Here is a 20,282-nt window from a genome sequence, read left to right on the forward strand (position 1 = left end):
AATACTCTTTTCCCTTATTAATCAACATATATGGAATCAGAGTGGGGGATACCAAAGGCAGAATAATTCAGAAACTATAACTATGGAAGAACAGTCAAATTTACATCATAGGTTAAGAGGAATTGTTTCATTACTCTCAAGGATATATGAACAATAACCTTTATTCTATTTTATTTCATTTTATTGGCTGTGCTGTGAGGCATGCCAGAGGGATCTTAGTTCCCTGACAGGGATTGAACCCAATGTCCCCTGCATTGAAGGTGCAGAGTCTTAACCACTGGACCACCAGGGAAGTCCCAACAACCATCTTCTAATGAAAAACTGTCAGAGATCACTGCATACATAATAAGATTAATATGTGTTTATAAATTCATTAATTATTTCAGTGGATGATACTGAATAGACAAAATATTTGAAAATAACTGAGCTTAGTAGACTAAAGGTTTCCCCTTGAATACTGTTTATACTTCTCAACTGCCTATAATTATATTATTATATATGTAATATATAATGTATATATGTAATATTACAATATAAATTCACTTTTAGCTCAGGCTCTACATGATTTACAAAGAATTAGTTGGAATCGAAATAAATGATTTATCTACTGTTTTCAACCACTGGCATACAAAAAGTCCCAGAACTCCTTCTACCAAAATCCAACACAAACAAATGATAAAAACAAAATTTACCTGGCATGCTCTTCAGGAAGTTTTCTTTGCCGCTGCATATGAAACATTAAATCTCCTCCATTAACATACTCTATAACAAAGAACAATCTAAAACACAGGAGAGAACACAAGAGACCAAGATCTAAAATAAGGCTGTGTCACTTTTGCAGTTTAAACATTACAGAGACCAGCCAGAGTAGAGAACATTCTACAAGATTCCCCTTAACAAACATTCCAGGAATTTGGTGGAGACAAAGGGTGACTGCAGTAGAAAGCTGTTTAACCACGGAAGAGACAAGAAAGTAAGCCAGAAGGATAATAATTCTGTAACTTGCTACTTTCATTCTCAAGTAGTACCACTTGCAATCCAGAACTCTCACTCCCGCCCCAATTTTAGAATGTGCAATATAAGTCATTTCCAATTGTCACTTAAGGTGAAAGAAGTTAGGATTTACCACCTAATTAAACTCTAGGAAGTTTTAAGTCCTAAAACTAGAATTTTGGTGATATTTAAAAGGTTGGATTTCTACTTTCTCCTGCCATATTATGACTTTTTTTTTTTTGGTGTAAAGCAGGTAATTTCCTAATGCTGATCCAACAGGAGTTGCAGGCTATTACAAGCACAGTACTGTTGTGTCTCCATGGGATTTCCACTTCAGGAATTACTGTAAAAAGGTTCTTATTGTATAATATACCAAAATGTTCTTATTGTGTCAAACCCAGGAATCATTCCATTATCTTTCAATCTTACCTGCTTTCTGTCTGAAAGCAAGAATGCAGCCCAACTAGAAAAGGATGATTGGACGCCTGTTCAAAAACATGTTTCTCTGTCTGTACCCAGTCAATATCCTATTTTAAAATATGAAAGAAATTTATGTCAAACTAGAATGACAGTATCAAAACTATGACAAATTTGTTCTTAGTAATTCCATTACCATAAATGCAATTATTGACTAACTTGGCTAAACATCAAAAGCATTGATAATCATGAAATAATTTATATACAAAGAGAAACTACTAGCCAGCAAATCTTTCAATATTATTAGAGCCTAGCAAACTTTTACAAAGCTCAAGTAGTTTCCCTTGATAATAATATGGTTTGATGTTTATTCTTTAAAAATCTAATAATCATCAGACAACTTTCAATATACCTTATATATTAAGCAGTCTGAAGCATGTATTTAGAAAAGCAGACAGAAACAATAAGGCACAAACAATGACATTTTTTTCTGATATCATCCACTTAAGCCAATGTAATAGTTTAGAGGTAATAAAACATCATTGTGCTTACCTCATCATCATTGACAAGCTCTTTTTTCACAACTTTCATTGCATAAATACGATCTGTTTTTTTCAGTCGCACCAACAGTACTTTAGCATAACTTCCTCTTCCTATTACTCGGAGCAAATCAAAATCCTGAAGACCTAAACTGGAAGAAGCCTTGCCACTTTCCCTGGTGTTCATTGCCTGTTGAGAACATTTATATCAAAGAGCTATACCTGAAGTATTTTGCATAACACAATATACTTCTAACACCGAGTTACACCTGTAAGATTTTAAAATATTTTCTGATTTAAATTCTTAATCATTTTCTTACATCAACCCAAATGATACAATCGCACTCCTTAAGAGATAGGATAAATTCATGAGGTGAGGTCAGAGGGGTGGTGTTTGGAATGAAGAAGAAGCTGAAACCTGAGAATCTTTAAAAGATGTCTTTAAAAGAATCTGATAACTTTGGGGTATGGAGGCAATGAAGATACAAGCATAAAGAAAAAAAAATGACACTAACTTTGGTGACCAGGAGATTGGAGGTATCACTGATAGAAAAAGAAAGTGTGAGCACAGGATAAGATTGGCAGAGATGATGAGATAATGAGTTCAGTTTTTCACACTAGAGTTAGAAGTTACAGTGAGACATCAAGATGAGTCTGCCAGGAGCTTAATGTATGAAAGCTGAGTTAAAACTACAGGCAGAAAGCAAGCATGAGGCAGCTCAGCTAATTTAAAACATTCTTATTTACACAATATCAAGGCTCCTTTGGAATGACAGTCAGCCCTTAATTCATTCACAACCAGAAACTGAGGCTTCTGATACTTCACAGAGAAGACTAAAGATAATCTTTTATTAAATGCCTGCAAAATTCTCAGCATATACTAATAGATGTACCCATGAGAATTAAGTCTGAATTCTCTGAAGTGAAGAGTATAAACAAAAGCAAGGAGCAACTTTTCAGAAAGATAAACTAGTAAGCACCAATGGGGGTGGCGGGGAGAGTGTTATGAAAACTGAAGGAGAATGATGATTCAAAAGAAAATGTAGAAATAATAATCTGACTTGGGAAACAAGGATAAATAAAAAGGAGTGAAAGAAACCAGATTAGGGCAGATTAAGAATGCAGAAAATGGTAAAAAAGATAAATCAATGTATAGACTAAGTATGGTTAATAGGAAACCATAAAAGAGAATCAAATGGAGTGAAGGTAACAGTTTCTTCACATAAACAATAATAAGTCTGAATGAAATGACAGAAGCTAGAAAACAATGGAATGCCACCTTTTAAAGGGCTGAAGCTCCCCTCACCCCTGATGATCTACAATCCTAAAGCCTGTAAAAATAGCCTTCAAAATAAAAGTGAAATAAACACATTTTCAGACAAACAAAAACTAATGAAATCCATCATTAGTTGTTCTCACTAAAGGAAACACTGAACTTTTCAGGAAGAAAGATGATCTCATATGGAAGCAGACACACAGGAAGGGCACAGAACAAAAAGAATAAGATGTGGATAAACCAAAGTAAGGACTGACTGTTCAAAAACACTAACACACACATGCAGAAATTTAAAATAGGACAGAAAAGCACTAAAGGCAAGAAGTGAGCATGAGTGAATTGAAAGTGCCCTAAGGTCCTTGCATATCCTGGAAAATGGTAAACATATTAATAATTTGTATTGAATTTAAGTAAGTTAAGGGTATAAGCTGCAATCCCTAGAACAACCAATAATAAAACAGCAAAAGAATGTCAAACTAAAACAGATACAAGAAACTGAGATAGGAGATTAAATAGGTAACCAACAGATGTGCTTCAAAACAGTACAGGAGTGAGGGAAGTGAAAGTCGCTTAGTCGTGTCCAACTCTTTGTGATTCCATGGACTATAGCCTGCCAGGCGCCTCTGTCCATGAAATTCTCCAGGCCAGAATACTGGAGTGGGTAGCTGTCCCCTTCTCCAGGCGATCTTCCCAACCCAGGGATGGAACCCAGGTTTCCCCCATTGCAGGCAGATTCTTTACTGTCTGAGCCATCGGAGAAGCCCAGGAATACTGGAGTGGGTTGCCATTCCCTTCTTCAGGGGCTCATCCTGACCCAGGATTGAACCTGGGTCTCCTGCATTTCAGGCAGGTTCTTTACCATCTAAGCCAAAGGGAGTGAGAGAAGCTGGTGGACAAAACATGTACAGACAATTGTTTTAACTGGGTAATGGACACAGGGGGTTGTTAGAGTATTCTGTTTACTTTTACTGATATTTGACATTTTCCATAATAAAAGGGTAACCCAGAGTAAAACATAATACACTTATCAAACAATGGAAAGAGAAAAGGAGGAGGTAGTATACTAGTTCAGGCGCTAGTGGTAAAGAACTTGCCTGCCAACGCAGGAGATGTAAGAGACGTGGGTTTGATCCCTAGGTGGGGAAGATCCTCTGGAGGAGGGGCATGGCACCCCACTCCAGGATTCTTGCCTGGAGACTCTCAAGGACAGAGGAGACAGGTGGGCTACAGTTCATAGGGTCGCAAAGAGCAGGACACAACTGATGCGACTTAGCACAGCACAACACAGTATACTAGTTTAAACCTTTCATGGCCAGAAGTATATAAAGTTGAAAAACCTGCAAAAGAGAGGGATTAAACACATTGTGGACACAACTAGAAAAGATTAAAAAAGGCTGTTTCTCAGAAGTCAAAGTGGGAGTAAACCATGTGAGGCATGCTAAATCTTATCATAAGCTTTTTTTAAAAAATTGGTTATAAAAAAATTGGTTATCATTTTAATTCAACATTTTAAATGAAACTGTTTAAAAAACTGATAAACTGTTTAACAGTCAGAAAAAAGATGGGCAGTTAAGATGTTTAATTATTTATACTTTAAATAAACCATTAGTCCGTAAAATGGAAGGATCGAGATTTTAGACAATACTACCAAGTATTTTCAAACACCATTCTTAAGCACATTATAATTTTTAGATTATGCTACCTTAAAATGAAATAAGTTATCTCACATCAGACTATTTAAATGATTTTAGTAATTAAAAAATTAAATCAGAATAAAACTCTAGAATCACTAAAAATCATCCCTGCATTTTTCCAGTATGACCTAAAATTTAAGCAAGTCAATTTGTCACGTTTTTAAACTGTCACATGTTATTAAAAAGCTGATGCCATAATGTACCATAAGACTAATTATCTTACCTCCTTTTCTTCACCAACTTGGTCCAAACTCTCATGACTTGCAGGATTATATGGAATTACTAAAAACCCAATCCCAAACATTAAAAAAGAAAAGGAAGAAAAACATAGTATACCATTAACTAAGTTACACAAAATTTTCTCATTTTTCTTAGTTTTTATTTTTCAATAATTGTTCATCATTTAAAACTGAGTATCTGTCCTATTAATAACAAATTATACATAAATATCAGTTAAATTCTAATCTCTACTGAGGGTAAAGAGAATGAACCAATCAATAGCCACTACTGATCTGAGCAAACACTTTTGCTATTTTAAAATATATTTTTCTTCTTTACAAATTCCTTCTAAAAGGGTAACCTTATAAACCCTAATGAATTATATTAGTATGACTGAGACATAAGAGATGGAGGGTCTCTAGTTTGGATTAGATTGGACTCTAGGTTTCTATTCCTTAAAGCAGCTGGGGCCAAAAAAGCCTACATTTCATATAACTAGCTTCTTCCATGAAGAAGATGCCACATTCTGTCCTTCTAGAAAAAGTCCCTTTTTCTTGATTCACCCCAGATCAGGCTGCCATGTCCCATGTAATTGCTCTCCAAATTTCTCAGAGACATACTGAAGGTTTTGTATCTACTAGACATTTGAACTCACATGATCTTTTTTGAATTTTCTATACAGCATCTCTGTATCTTTTACATCATTTCTTCATCTCATAATAGAGTTTATTTTAAAATGTCACTTGAATAGAGTCAACAGTCCACAAAATCAGTATGTCTTCATTATTGAAAAAAAGATTTGGTATATAAAGAGGTCTCAAAATAAATTTATCTGAATTAAAGAAAACAGTCATTTGTTGCAGTTTACATAGTTGTCTTTTTAAAATGCCAAACATATATGTTAAATACTGTGATTGATGTTAAATCCCCAAAATATGGTTACTAAGCTTTTATTTGGGAAGAATATAATTGTCTTTACATTTAGGTGAAAGATTCACATAAAGAAGTCTTTAAGTGACACTTTGTTAATGAGCAATGGTTTGTGCCGGTATCATTCTTACCTGTCTGTGCATGGTCTGAGTGCATGGATGACTGGTCCATGGGCATCATTGGTTCCTACAATCATTTCCAAAGACACAGTACCTTAGTGGACTCTTTTTAAATATCAATACTTCCATAACTCCAGAAACAATATGATTTTGATGAGACATAGCATATTAAAATTTAAATTTGAAATGTAACTTAGTAAGGATTATATTACTATATACAATTTATTTTTAATTTTATTACATGAAACAATACAACATTCCTATCAATGAGGTAATGTTAGTCACATTTTACAGATCGCAGAAAAAACAAAATTAATTTCAGACCATCAATTAGACATCCAACTAAACTGCTATATACTCTGATTTATTTCTCTTCTACACCATCTATTCCTCCTTTGAGCTTCACATACTCACTTTAAGTCTGGCAAAAGGAGTCTTAGTATAAAGTTATTTCGTTGTCAATGAACCTCTTGAAATTATATGTAAAGATTCATGGGTTTCCCATTTTTTCCTGAAGATTCTCAAAGGAGTCAGTGACCCACAAAAGGAAAAGAAACACCTTCAAGAAACTAACTGCCAACCACCTCAGGAACAATGCTCAGTTCAGTTCAGTCGCTCAGTCGTGTCCGACTCTCTGCGACCCCATGAATCGCAGCACATCAGGCCTCCCTGTCCATCACAAACTCCCAGAGTTTACTCAAACCCATGTCCATCGAGTCGGTAATGGCATCCAGCCATCTCATCCTCTGCCGTCCCCTTCTCCTCCTGCCCCCAATCCCTCCCAGCATGAGGGTCTTTTCCAGTGAGTCAACTCTTCACATGAGGTGGCCAAAGAATTGGAGTTTCAGCTTCAGCATCAGTCCTTCCAATGAACACCCAGGACTGATCTCCTTTAGGATGGACTGGTTGGATCTCCTTGCAGTCCAAGGGACTCTCAAGAGTTTTCTCCAACACCACAGTTCAAAACCATCAATTTTTCAGTGTTCAGCTTTCTTCACAGTCCAACTCTCATATCCATACATGACCACTGGAAAAACCATAGCCTTAACCAGATGGACTTTTGTTGGCAAAGTAATGTCTCTGCTTTTAAATATTCTATCTAGGTTGTTCATAACTTTTCTTCCAAGGAGTAAGCTTCTTTTAGTTTCATGGCTGCAATCACCATCTGCAGTAATTTTGCAGCCCCAAAAAATAAAGTCTGACACTGTATCCACTGTCTCCCCATCTATTTCCCATGAAGTGATGGGACCAGATGTTTTCTGAATGTTGAGCTTTAAGCCAACTTTTTCACTCTCCTCTTTCACTGTCATCAGGAGGCTTTTTAGTTCTTCTTCACTTTGCCAAAAGGGTGGTGTCATCTGCATATCTGAGGTAATTGATATTTCTCCTGGCAATCTTGATTCCAGCTTGTGTTTCTTACAGCCCAGCATTTCTCATGATGTACTCTGCATAGAAATTAAATAAGCAGGATGACAATATACAGCCTTGATGTACTCCTTTTCCTATTTGGAACCAGTCTGTTGTTCCATGTCCAGTTCTAACTGTTGCTTCCTGACCTGCATACAGGTTTCTCAAGAGGCAGGTCAGGTGGTCTGGTATTCCCATCTCTTTCAGAATTTTTTTTTTTCTTTCAGAATTTTCCACAGTTTATTGTGATCCACACAGTCAAAGGCTTTGGCATAGTCAATAAAGCAGAAATAGATGTTTTTCTGGAACTCTCTTGCTTTTTTGATGATCCAGTGGATGTTGGCAATCTGATGTCTGGTTCCCCTGCCTTTTCTAAAACCAGCTTGAACATCTGCAAGTTCATGGTTCACGTATTGCTGAAGCCTGGCTTGGAGAATTTTGAGCATTACTTTACTAGTGTGTGAGATGAGTACAATTATGCAGTAGTTTGAGCATTCTTTGGGATTGCCTTTCTTAGGGACTGGAATGAAAACTGACCTTTTCCAGTCCTGTGGCCACTGCTGAGTTTTCCAAATTTGCTGTCATATTGAGTGAATGCTAATTCAAACCAAAATGTTACTTATTCAATTCTGGACCCAAATTGAATGAATAAGAGCAAGAGAGGGTAAACTTGAGAAGCAGCATTAGTTACAGAGTTATAATTTTAAGGATGCCTTAAAAATAAGCCCATTGGATTTCAATGTGTTTAGCACACATCCTAAAATAACAATATAATCACTAACCCTGTCCTTTTAAATCCTTCTGCATTTATGAACTTACACAAGTCACTTCATTGACTAAGAATACTGAAGAATATATCAGTAATCTGGATAAATTATTTTCACAATTTCTGCCCTTCTGCTGCTTGTTAAGATTGGCTTTCAACCTCTCTTAACCATAAACCCATTTGTAAACTTATATGAACTCGCTAAATAATGCTACTACTAATGAGCTACCAGTTAAAACCTACTTTCACAATGTCCAGAGTAGGTACTAAGAATAAATATGTTATAATCATTTTAAAACAGTGGTCCCCAACCTTTTTGGCACCAGGGACTGATTTTGTGGAATACAATTTTTTCACAGACCCAGTGTGTGAGGGTTTCAGGATGATTCAAGCTTGTTACATTTATTGTGCACTTTATTTCTATTAATATTGCATCAGCTCCACCTCAGATCATCAGGCATTAGGAGCCTGGGGACCCCTGTTTAAAAGATAACTTAGACAAATGCAGATCTTTTTTAAAATGCTCGTCTTTTAATCCAGTAATTCTACTTCTGCATCCTTAAGGAAATAATAAGATTTATTTACCAGGAAGTTCATTATAATTTTCCTTATAGGAAAATTCAGAAAACAACTCAAATGTTCAATCATGGGGAACAGGTTGAATAAATTATGGTAAAGACACAAAAAAAATTATGCTAAAAAATGATGAAGATATAGGTATAGAAATATGAACAAAATATATTGTTCAGCAAGAAAAATGGGTTAGAAAACAGTAAACATAAAGTCTTATTTTTGTTAAAAAGTGTGTAAAAGAACAAGACATAAAGCATTATATGCTTTCTGATGGATAAACACACCATCTTCTATGAAGTAATCTCAAAACAACTCACACACACAAAAAAATCAGAATCAAGGGAGGTGGGAGGGGGGACCGGGATGGGGACTACATGTAAATCCATGGCTAATTCATTTCAATGTATGACAAAAACCACTGCAATGTTGTAAAGTAATTAGCCTACAACAAATAAAAATAAATGGAAGAAAAAAAAAAAAAAGAAAATCAGAATCTAATCAAACCTCTTACATTCAACTGTAACAGACAGAAAATAAAGAGGACAGGAGAACGTTTTAAATATAACCATGAAGAAGCAAGAGAAAGATTCTGAAACACTTTAAATGGTAACACAATTTCTTCTACAATTAAACTATAAGGAAAAAAGAGAGGGAAGAATCAGTAAATTTAAAAATATCTTAGATGTATCAATTAATTGTAAATATGAATTTAATTTAGATCCTGACTCATAATGAAAATTATGAAAACAAAATTACAACATTTATGTGACAACCAAAATTTTGAACATTGGCTAGATGGATATATGACAACTTCACTGCCCGCTGACACCCCCCTGGTGGATCCAGGCTGAAGAATCCAGTAGTCCAGGAAGTGCACATGCAGGGCAAAAAGAGGAATTTGTTTCAAAATACTATAGGATGAGGGCAGGCTAAATGGGCAGGGGCAGAGATTGGTCGTGAGGTGGTAACTGTTGGAGCCGGATAATCGATATATGAAAGTTCATTATACTGCTCCATCAGGGTTTATATATGTTTACAAATTTTTTAATATAGAAGGATTTTAAATCTTTATGCATATAAATTTGCATAGTTCTGGAAGAATATACACCAAATGATCATTACCTTTACACAGTAGATTTAATGGAGGATATTTATTTAATCTTTTTAATTCATTTTTATTCTTTTTTTCTATGACGAACACATTTTAATTTCACATTTAAAATAGAAAGTGAAAAATAAAAATTTTAAGTGCAAAAGCTCCCCCATTATCTCACACTTCACATAGCAAGCAGGAAGCCTCTGACTTTTCTCACCTGATCTCTGCTTAGTACAGATGCTACAATAACAGGAGCTTAGAAGCTTAGACTGAAGAGTAGCTAAAAGAAGAGAAATATAGCTTTTAAATGACTCTCCTTACATTTTTCTAATTTAGACTAAAGGATTTTACAGCAGGTCAAACAAAGAAGTTAACCACATCCTACAAACAAATTTGTCATAATCTAATTCCAAATTCACAATATGTTAACTGGACTCCTAAAGTGCTCCTAGTCACATTCTGTAACAACACTGTCAAGCTTTGATCTCTTAACATTCCCCTGTTTTAGTCTTCTGTTCTAGCAGAGTTATCAAAAATGCTCTATCAAAGAAAAATTAGACAACGGTGTCTTACCGGTGGCAAAGAATGCCGCCCACATTCAATGGTGACAAGTTTGTGGCACTTCTTATGCACCAGGAGCTTGCAGTTGATGCACTTATATCCTTGACGTCCAAGTCCCCAAATCCGGTCAGTGCAGATGGCGCAGTGCGCACGCTGGAGAGAGTAATCAACAGTATTTTTTTTTTTATTAACAAAAAGCACATCATAAACTTTCCCAACAGTTTGCTCATAGAACAGTGAAATAAGTAGTTTTCTTCTCTAACTCAAATTCCTTCATCATACACAACTTAAAGCTATGATGGTCACAGGAAATAAACAGAAAACAGAACTTGTTTTAAAGAGACAGTGAAATTTGTAACCATGATGTTTCCTAAGTCCATGGATTTTCAGTCTTCACATAATTAAGTTCAGAGTAATGAAAATAGGAAAAGTGAATTAAACTTGAAAAACATGGCAGAAAACCTGTGCAAGGACTCTCAAGCAAACATAGACCTTCCGGACTGTTCAGAGGTCAACATGTCTTCTGCAGCAACACCTAAAGTGACTTTTCACTTCAAAACTTTTTAAATATCAGTGTGACTGGGAATAGCAATTTGGAAACCTCAGGTGGTGGCTTCTATTACATTAATGAACTGAGAACTCAGCACAGTTAGAATGGAAATGGAATCCATATATTTGTAGTTGTCAAGAGTAGTTAAAAACATGGACTTCTGGAGAGAGACTGCTTTTAAACCTTGGCTCTGTTACTTACTAGCTGGGTTATCTTGGGCAAGTTATTTGACTATTTTGCACCTCAGTTTCTTCATCTCTGAAATGGAAAATAGGGACTCCCCTGGTGGTCCAGTGGTTAAGACTCTGTGCTTCCACTGCAGGGGGCACAGGTTTGATCCCTGGTTGCAGAACTTAAGAAACCTTAAGTGGAGCGGAGCAGCATATGTCAAGCATTCAGAAGAGTGCATGGTACAGAGTATAAACTAGGTAAGTGTCTGCAATGATCATTCTATAAAACAGAGAAAACTAAAGGAAAAAACCCAATAGTAAATGGTTTGCAAACTAAACCTTGCTTATTTTCTAGCTATCTTGAATTATATTCAAAATATCCAGTTTTCTTATAGCTATGGTAATCATATAACTAATTGTTCAATCTGGACCATTTTTAAGAGTCAAGAGATGCTATTAAAAATTACTTCAAGATAGCAAATGTACTACACTGGGCAAACTGGGAATTACAGGAATTAGGAATTATAGTCACCCTACTGGTGACTCAGACGGGAAAGAATCTGCCTGCAGTACAGAAGACCCAGGGTCGGGTCAATCCCTGGGTCGGGAAGCTCCCCTGGAGAAGGGAACGACAACCCACTCCAGTGTTCTTGCCTGGAGAATCCCATGGACAGAGGACCCAGGCGGGCAACAGTCCATGGAGTTGCAAAGAATCGGACGTGACTGAGCAACTAACTCTTTACTTACTCCTTTAGAAGGGAATAGCAGTAGAGAGGAAAAAAACAGATTTCTCAAATTATCAACATTCAGCAAACTAAGGTTTACCCTGTTGAAACGCTTGGCTTGAAAAGTGTGTCCATTTGCACAGTAAAGCTTTCTCCAGCGGCGTGCACCTCGTCGGTAAATGGATTCTAAACAGAGATTAAAAGTTTTTAAAAAAGAGCAAGTGTGATTATAAGTCATTTTATCATAAAGTCTATGATTTTTTTAATGATATTCACTACAAAAAAAATATTGATTAAAAACCTGAAAGTGAAAAAATAAAATAGATTCATTAAGAGATTAGATGAAAATAAAGCCCATGGAGTATAAATGTTTAGAAAACTATTACTGCTTTTCTGTTTTTTATTTTTTCCCTAACTTTTAATTTTGAAAAAATTGTAAGCCCACAGAGAAGTTGAAAGAATAGAATAATAATTGCCTCCATCTTCAACTGCATTTACCAGTTACAATCACTTTGCCACATTTGCTTTCTTCTCTATTTATACCCACACTTTTTTCTGAATCATTTAAAAATAAATCACAGACATCGTACCAGTTCACCTTTAAATATCCAACTATCCATTGCCTGAGATTAAAGACACTCCCCCTAATTCTATTTGACCACAATACCATTATGGTATCTTAGAAAGTTAACATTAATTCAATAACATTTAATATACAGTTCATATGCAAATTTCCCATTTGTCTGAAAAGTATCTTTCACAGTTTTCTTTTTCTCTCCAGGATCCAGTCAAGATTTAGGCATTGTATTTCGTTACTATACCTTTTCTGTCTCTTTAATATATGCTAAAATAGTCACTCTGTCTCATTCATTGTTGTTTGTTTTTTATGATGTTGAAAAAGTTTAGGCAGCTGTTTTATCTTAAGTCCTACACTCTGGATTTGTCTGTCTCCTAACGACTCAAATCTAATATGGATTTGTAACACTTCCCAGATATTAAATAGTTTTGGCAAAAATAACACAGAGGCGATGTGTATTTCTTACTGCATCACATCAAGAAATATACAAATGTGAGATTGTTGACTCCTACCAGGTATTCAATCACTCTGTTAAAGACAGTGATGGCTAGTTTTCTTCATTTTAAAAGTACAGTACCTCTAAAGGTGCCATGAGATCAAATCAACTCCACCAGTGTAATTTTGGTTAAATCGATCACTATTACATGTATTTCCTATTTAGTCAGTCCACAGTAATAGAAAATACTGTGGAGAGTCCATTAGCTTTCTAAACTCATTTTAAAGCAAATATAGTACTGGGTCTATTATTTAAAATTAATATAGAATAAAACAGGTAAAATGCTCTGTAATAGAAATCATGAGACAGCATAATGTGTGTGCTGTCCACCAAGCTCTTCTGTCTGTGGGACTTTCCAGGCAAGAATACTGGATTGGGTATTCTTATTCCAGGCAAGAATACTGGATAGGTTGCCATATCCTCCTCCAGGGGATCTTCCCCACCCAGGGATTGAACCCGCACCACCTGTGTCTCCTGGACTGGCAGGCAAATTCTTTACCTTTGAGCCACTAATGTGTGTGTGTTAGTCATGCTTAGTCATGTCCGACTCTTTGGGAACCCAAGGACTGTAGCCTGCCAGGCTCCTTTGTCCATGGAATTCTCCAGGCAAGAATACTGGAGTGGGTTGCCATTTCCTTCTCCAGTAGATCTTCCCAACCCAAGGATCAAACCTGGGTCTCCTACATTCTAAGCAGATTCTCTACCATCTGAGCCACCAGGGAAACCCTAATATAGAACTTCAAACATGTATGCTTTTATTTTTAATTATTTATTTCGTTAGGAATAACCAAAGCAGAAAGTTTGTTAAATAAGATACTCTTAGTTTAAGAAACTTTCATGAACTACAACTTGATATATCTCAGATTTAAACATGTTAATGTTGTCTTGGAATGAAAAGAGCCAGGAGATCACCTTAATGGTTATCAATTTTCCTTCACGCTCAAATTTAGTAATATTAATTACACCGAGGAGGAGTATATCAAAATCTCCACCAGCAAATTTTAAAGTGGGAATGTGAGCATGAAATACAATGAAAAGTTAGGAAATGACATTTTATCTGGGAAGTGTACTACAGATTCATAATAGATTTGGACATGGGGTTGTGCAAGCAAGACTTGCTACAATGACAAGACTTTCAAAACTCTCACCTGGACAAAGAGAGGAGAGCTACTTTTCCAACACCTCTGTGAAAGCAGCCCATATTGGCTGTAACCCATCTGCCACTGGAAATCCAGTGAAATACTCCTAGCTGAATCCAAACCTAAATGTTTCACTATTCCTTCAGAGCTCTACCTACTCCTTATATCTCCCCACCTTCCTATAAAGTTGTTATTGTCATTCAGTCACTAAGTCGTGTGCGACTCTTTGCAACCCCATGGACTGTAGCCCACCAGGCTCCTCTGTCCATGGGGTTTTCCAGGCAAGAATACTGGAATGGGTTGCCATTTCCTTCTCCAGTCTATAAACTACACAGCCCCAACTCTATACAGAAACACCTAGTTCTTTAATTTTTCCTTTTTACCAAGTTGTATGAAGAGTTACACAATTAACAGTTTAGAGCTATTTCACTTAATAGAAAACAAAACATATACCATTATTCCTTCTAAAGTCATGGATATGTGCAGAAACCATAAATAAATATGAGTTCTTTAATATCTATAACCTATAAATTATACCATATATCAAAAGTAATAACTTGTGATTAAAATTACTGCAGATGATGACTGCAACCATGAAATTAAAAGACACTTACTCCTTGGAAGGAAAGTTATGACCAATCTAGACAGCATATTAAAAAGCAGAGACATTACTTTGTCAACAAAGGTTTGTCTAGTCAAGGCTATGGTTTTTCCAGTGGTCATGTATGAAGGTGAGAGTTGGACTATTAAGAACTGAGTGCCAAAGAATTGATGCTTTTGAACTGTGGTGTTAGAGAAGACTCTTGACTATCCTTGGACTGCAAGGAGATCCAACCAGTCCATCCTAAGGGAAATCAGTCCTGGGTGTTCACTGGAAGGACTGATGTTGAAGCTGAAACTCCAGTATTTTGGCCATCTGATGCGAAGAGCTGACTCATTTGAAAAGATCCTGATGTTGGGAAAGACTGAAGGCAGGAGAAGAAGGGGACGACAGAGGATGAGATGGTTGGATAGCATCACTGACTCAATGGACATGAGTTTGGGTAGACTCCAGGAGTTGGTGATGGACAGGGAGGCCTAGCATGCTGCAGTTCATGGGGTCGCAAAGAGTCGGACACGACTGAGCAACTGAACTGAACTGAACTGATACATAAGTTTGCATTTTAAATTCCATCAGACTGAATAGTTGTCTGACTCTTTCAGCTCACCTCATTAATGTTAACCAGTGGATTAGACATCCAAAAGAAAGTCCCATAACAGTCCCTAAGGATTCATGATAGAGTATTTAGAGGTAAAGTGCCATGTCAACTACTTCCTCTAAAATGATACAGCAAAAAAATAAAAATAAGTGTTTGCTGTGTATATACATGTATGTATATGTGTGCACAGATACAGAGATAAAGCAAACATAGAAAATGTTAATAACTGGTGAATCTAGGTAAAGGATATATGGGTAACTTTGTTTTCAATGTTTTTATGTTTTTTAAACTTCTCCTAAGGTTTGAAAATTTCCAAAATTAAAAAAAAGAAATGACTTACAATGAACTTAATTTTCCTTTCAAATGCACAATAGACAACTGTCAGTAAGTTGTAATAAAAAACTTTCTGCTTTTTTTTTTAAACTGCCTGATTTTGACCTAGCGAAAGTAGAGAATTTAGGCAGTGTGCTAATCTATCTAAATTAGACTTAAGAATGAAAAAGAAAACAAATGAATTAAAAGTTCTAGTTCTGATTTCATTCACTTGTGCCATTTTATTATAAATAACTCTACTCAAAGGTATGATGTATATAAACACTTACTATCTTCCCCTGGACAGGGCATTCCAGGACGTTCTGGTACACAAGGGAATACTGAAAAACAACAAATTAAAATTAATAAGCACATTTAAAACATACAAATTATACAGAATTTTAAATTAAAAAAATCATATAAGTTGATCAAAATGTCAACCTGACCCTCTCAGTATATGGTCAGTATGATTTTTGGAAGGGATCCATTTTAGCAAGGCTATAATGAAAGAAGTTCCTATGAAAGCAACATCCATAAACAATGTATCAGAAGCTCAAATTACTCATTCCTGTCCCTATTACATCACCAACTGACTTTTTTGTCATAAGAGAAATCATTAACTATTTCCTTAAATCTTTATTGTAGTGACAAATCTTCTAGGATGAAGAATTAAAATTACAAGATGTATTCAAAAATAAACATAAGCCACGATAGTTTTTAAAATATGGATATACTAAACTTCATTGAAAACCATACCCAAATACAAAAACATAAGCTTTGCCAAAGGAACTACACATTCATAAACATGCTAATTCAAAACATTCTTATAAAGAGAATATAATGAAACAGCACATTTATGAACAGTTTGCAACTCTTTGTGACGTACAAAAAGGACATGGTTTAGAGCACAGAGTATGGGAAGCACAGTTCCTGAAATATTTTTAAAAGTTGAAATATAAGCTAACTTCTGAAAACAGATCTGTGATACAGCATAAAAAGCAGTAACACTTAAACTGTTCATGACTATGGATCCACAATTTCTTTACACATCCACTGTAGTTTTATTCTAGAAAGAGACGACCAAAGAATGACTTCTAAAGTTCTTCCAGGATCTCAATAAATTATAGAGCATGAAACATTTGGGAGTCACTAGGTCAAATTCCGAAGGGAGACAAAAATCAAACCATTGTTTTTTAAGAAAACACACTGCAAAGGAAAGTTCAAGGGAATAACAACAAGGTAATGAGATGAGTCATTACATTGAAGGGAGATGTGTATTTGTTTCAAGTTTTAAAGAGTTCCCTAGGTTTGGTCTCCTAAGGCTCCCAAAAATGTTACATGAAATACTGCTAATGCATTATAACATTAAGTGGGTTCTGCATGACATAAAAAAAATTGAGGGGCAGGATGGCAGAATGAAAAGAACAGGTTTGGGATGAAAATACCTGGATATACAACCCAGGTCTACAGTGTACCAGTTACCTGGTGGCTGAGTTTCAGTCTCTCTTTCTATACCACTGCCCACCTCTGAGGCTTGTTGACCTTTAACACACTAAAGTTTATGATAACTACGTAAATAGTTTCATGGTTAATCCTTAAACAAAAGAAAGAACATTTAAGATATCTTATTTCTGGAAATCATTATTTGAATACATTACAAAACTGCAAGAAGATGACTTAGGTTCTGCTGGGCACTCGATTCTTAAATTGTATGCCAAAACTTTGCTGTGAAACACTGATATGATCACAGTTTAATATCCAGGAAGACATACACAAATAAGAAATTTCCCAAGATTATAGGAAGAGTAAGAAATGACTACTCCTTACCATGAATCAACAGTTCAGAATCCTTGTTTAGCTCATAAAGCCTAAAGGCCTCTTCTAACTCCAACTGAGATGATACTGTACATGGGTCTCCTAAAAAATATAAAAAGGAAAAGTAAAGTTCATATTTTAAATCCTCTAAATGTGATTAGTAAATAATTTCTACTATATAAAATCTTGAGGAGAAACAATTACATACACACAGAGAAATATTTAACAAGGACAACTGTTTAGATATTTATTTAGACAATTCTATTCTCTGAAGCAGGTAATGTAACTTCCATTCCTATTTCTACAAAATATTAAATGAGGTTCATAGATACAAACTTTATATATATATAACCATTTAATTCTTAATGATGTTTATATTCAAAATATAGCAAATCGAATCTACCCTGACCACATTTTAGATTGTCACTGCAGTATGATTAATGGCCAGGGATAATTTACTTGTTTCTTTAAAAGAGGAAGTGAAAATGATTTTATCCATGCATGAGGTCTGTAATCATTTTGTCAAATTTATCGTTCACCTGAGAGCCTTCTCAAGAGGCTCACAGAAAGGAAGAACAGCTACTAAAGTACTCTGGACTGAAGAGCGTTTCTGCTTGATTGCTTTTAAATGTCAGTTCAGTTCAGTCGCTCAGTTGTGTCCAACTCTTTGTGATCTCATGGACTGCAGCACGCCAGGCTTCTCTGTCATTCACCAACTACCGGAGCTTGCTCAAACTCATGTCCATTGAGTTGATGAGGCCATCCAACATCTCATCCTCTGTCGTCCCCTTCTCCTCTTGCTTTCAATCTTTTCCAGCACTGTTTTTTTTTTCCAATGAGTCAGTTATTTGCATAAGGTGGCCAAAGTATTGGGAGTTTCAGCTTTAGCATCAGTTCTTCCAGTGAATATTCAGGACTGATATCCTTCAGGATTGACTGGTTTCATCTTCTTGAGGTCCAAGGGACTCTCAAGAGTCTTCCCCAACACCACAGTTCAAAAGCATCAATTCTTGGGCGCTCAGCTTTCTTTCTGGTCCAACTCTCACACCCATATATGACTACTGGAAAAACCACAGGTTTGACTAGATGGACCTTTGTCAGCAAAGTAATGTCTCTGTTTAATATACTGTCTAGGTGTGTCATAGCTTTTCTTCCAAGGAGCAAGCGTCTTTTAATTTCATGGCTGCAGTCACCATCTGCAGTGATTTTGGGAACCAAAAAAAATAGTCTGTCACTGTTTCCATTGTTTCCCCATCTATTTGCCATGAAGTGATGGGACTGGATGCCATGATCTTTGTTTTCTGAACGCTGAGTTTTAAGCCAGTTTTTTCACTGGTGTTATCAATCACCTAGAGCCAGACATCCTGGAATGTGAAGTCAAGTGGGCCTTAGGGAGCATCACCACAAACAAAGCTAGTGGAGGTGATGGAATTCCAGCTGAGCTATTTCAAATCCTAAAAGATAATACTGTTAAAAGTGCTGCACTCAATATGCCAGCAAATTTGGAAAATTCAGCAGTGGACACAGGACTGGAAAAGGTCAGTTTTCATTCCAATCCCAAAGAAAGGCAGTGCCAAAGAATGTTCAAACTACCACACAATTGCACTCATCTCACATGCTAGCAGAGTAATGCTGAAAATTCTCCAAGCCAGGCTTCAACAGTACATGAACCATGAACTTCCAGATGCTCAAGCTGGATTTAGAAAAGGCAGAGGAACCAGAGATCAAATTGCCAACATCTGTTGGATCATCGAAAAAGCAAGAGAGTTCCAGGAAAACATCTACTTCTGCTTTACTGACTACGCCAAAGCCTTTGACTGTGTGGGTCACAGTAAACTGTGGAAAATTCTGAAAGAGATGGGAATACAAGACCACCTTACCTGCCTCCTGAGGAATCCGTAGGCAGGTCAAGAAGCAACAGTTAGAACTGGACATGGAACAACGGACTAGTTCCAGATTGGGAAAGGAATACATCAAGGCTGTATATGGTCACTCTGCTTATTTAACTTATATGCAGAGTACATCATGCATAATGCTGAATCATCATTCATAATGAATTACAAGCTGGAATCAAGACTGCTGGGAGTAATACCAATAACCTCAGATATGCAGATGACACCACCTGGCAGAAAGGGAAGAAGAACTAAACAGCCTCTTAATAAAAGTGAAAGAGAAGAGTGAAAAAGTTGGCTTTTAAATGTAAATGCACAGTTTAGTAAACTTAAGACACAGAGAGGGGAAGGAAGAAACAGCTCCCTTAGTCAACCAGCCAATGAACTGAGTCATCCTCGGGGAATCCATGAGATGGCACATCCCCCTGCATCATGGCATTCCTCAATGAAAAAGTCATTGTGAATGTAGGTGGGGCCTGACCTACCTCCTTCACGCTGCCATTCTTTTGCTCATTCCTGTGGTTACACCAAGAGATGCCATCAACCCTGTCCAAACCTCAGTCACTCACAGCAGGGACCGGTCTACTACTTGAGAGACAAAAGTGAAGTGATCTCCTTTCCTTCTGACTCAAAGAAACAAGTGCCCCTGTTCTTTTCTCCAACTTGGCCACTGAATCCCTCCTTCCTTTTATCTTTTCCAGGAGTTATTCCACTAGTCATCTCCAGTTTCACTGTTATTTTTTCTTTCCTTCCACTAGCTCTTCTCAGCCAAAGGCAAGTTTGAGTCTCCCCCTCAAAAATCTCTCTCCTGCCTGGG

The 20,282-nt window shown here is 36.4% G+C and overlaps 1 protein-coding gene across 2 annotated transcripts in view; it reads right to left on the reverse strand.

The window, feature by feature from the left end:
* The window catches only part of PRKCI (protein kinase C iota), a 103,206-nt gene that overhangs the window by 20,026 nt on the left and 62,898 nt on the right, over positions 1-20,282 (reverse strand). For both annotated transcript variants that reach the window (XM_070466439.1, XM_020906262.2), the window contains exons 3-11: positions 17,586-17,675; positions 16,049-16,099; positions 12,136-12,221; positions 10,603-10,743; positions 6,200-6,254; positions 5,143-5,201; positions 1,963-2,139; positions 1,423-1,520; positions 693-779 (exon numbers count right to left, since the gene is read on the reverse strand). In XM_070466439.1, coding sequence (XP_070322540.1) covers positions 693-779; positions 1,423-1,520; positions 1,963-2,139; positions 5,143-5,201; positions 6,200-6,254; positions 10,603-10,743; positions 12,136-12,221; positions 16,049-16,099; positions 17,586-17,675 — 844 coding nt within the window. The remainder of the gene's footprint in view (positions 1-692; positions 780-1,422; positions 1,521-1,962; positions 2,140-5,142; positions 5,202-6,199; positions 6,255-10,602; positions 10,744-12,135; positions 12,222-16,048; positions 16,100-17,585; positions 17,676-20,282) is intronic.

This window comes from Odocoileus virginianus, chromosome 4 (assembly GCF_023699985.2).
Source record: "Odocoileus virginianus isolate 20LAN1187 ecotype Illinois chromosome 4, Ovbor_1.2, whole genome shotgun sequence".
Classification (NCBI taxonomy): domain Eukaryota; kingdom Metazoa; phylum Chordata; class Mammalia; order Artiodactyla; family Cervidae; genus Odocoileus; species Odocoileus virginianus.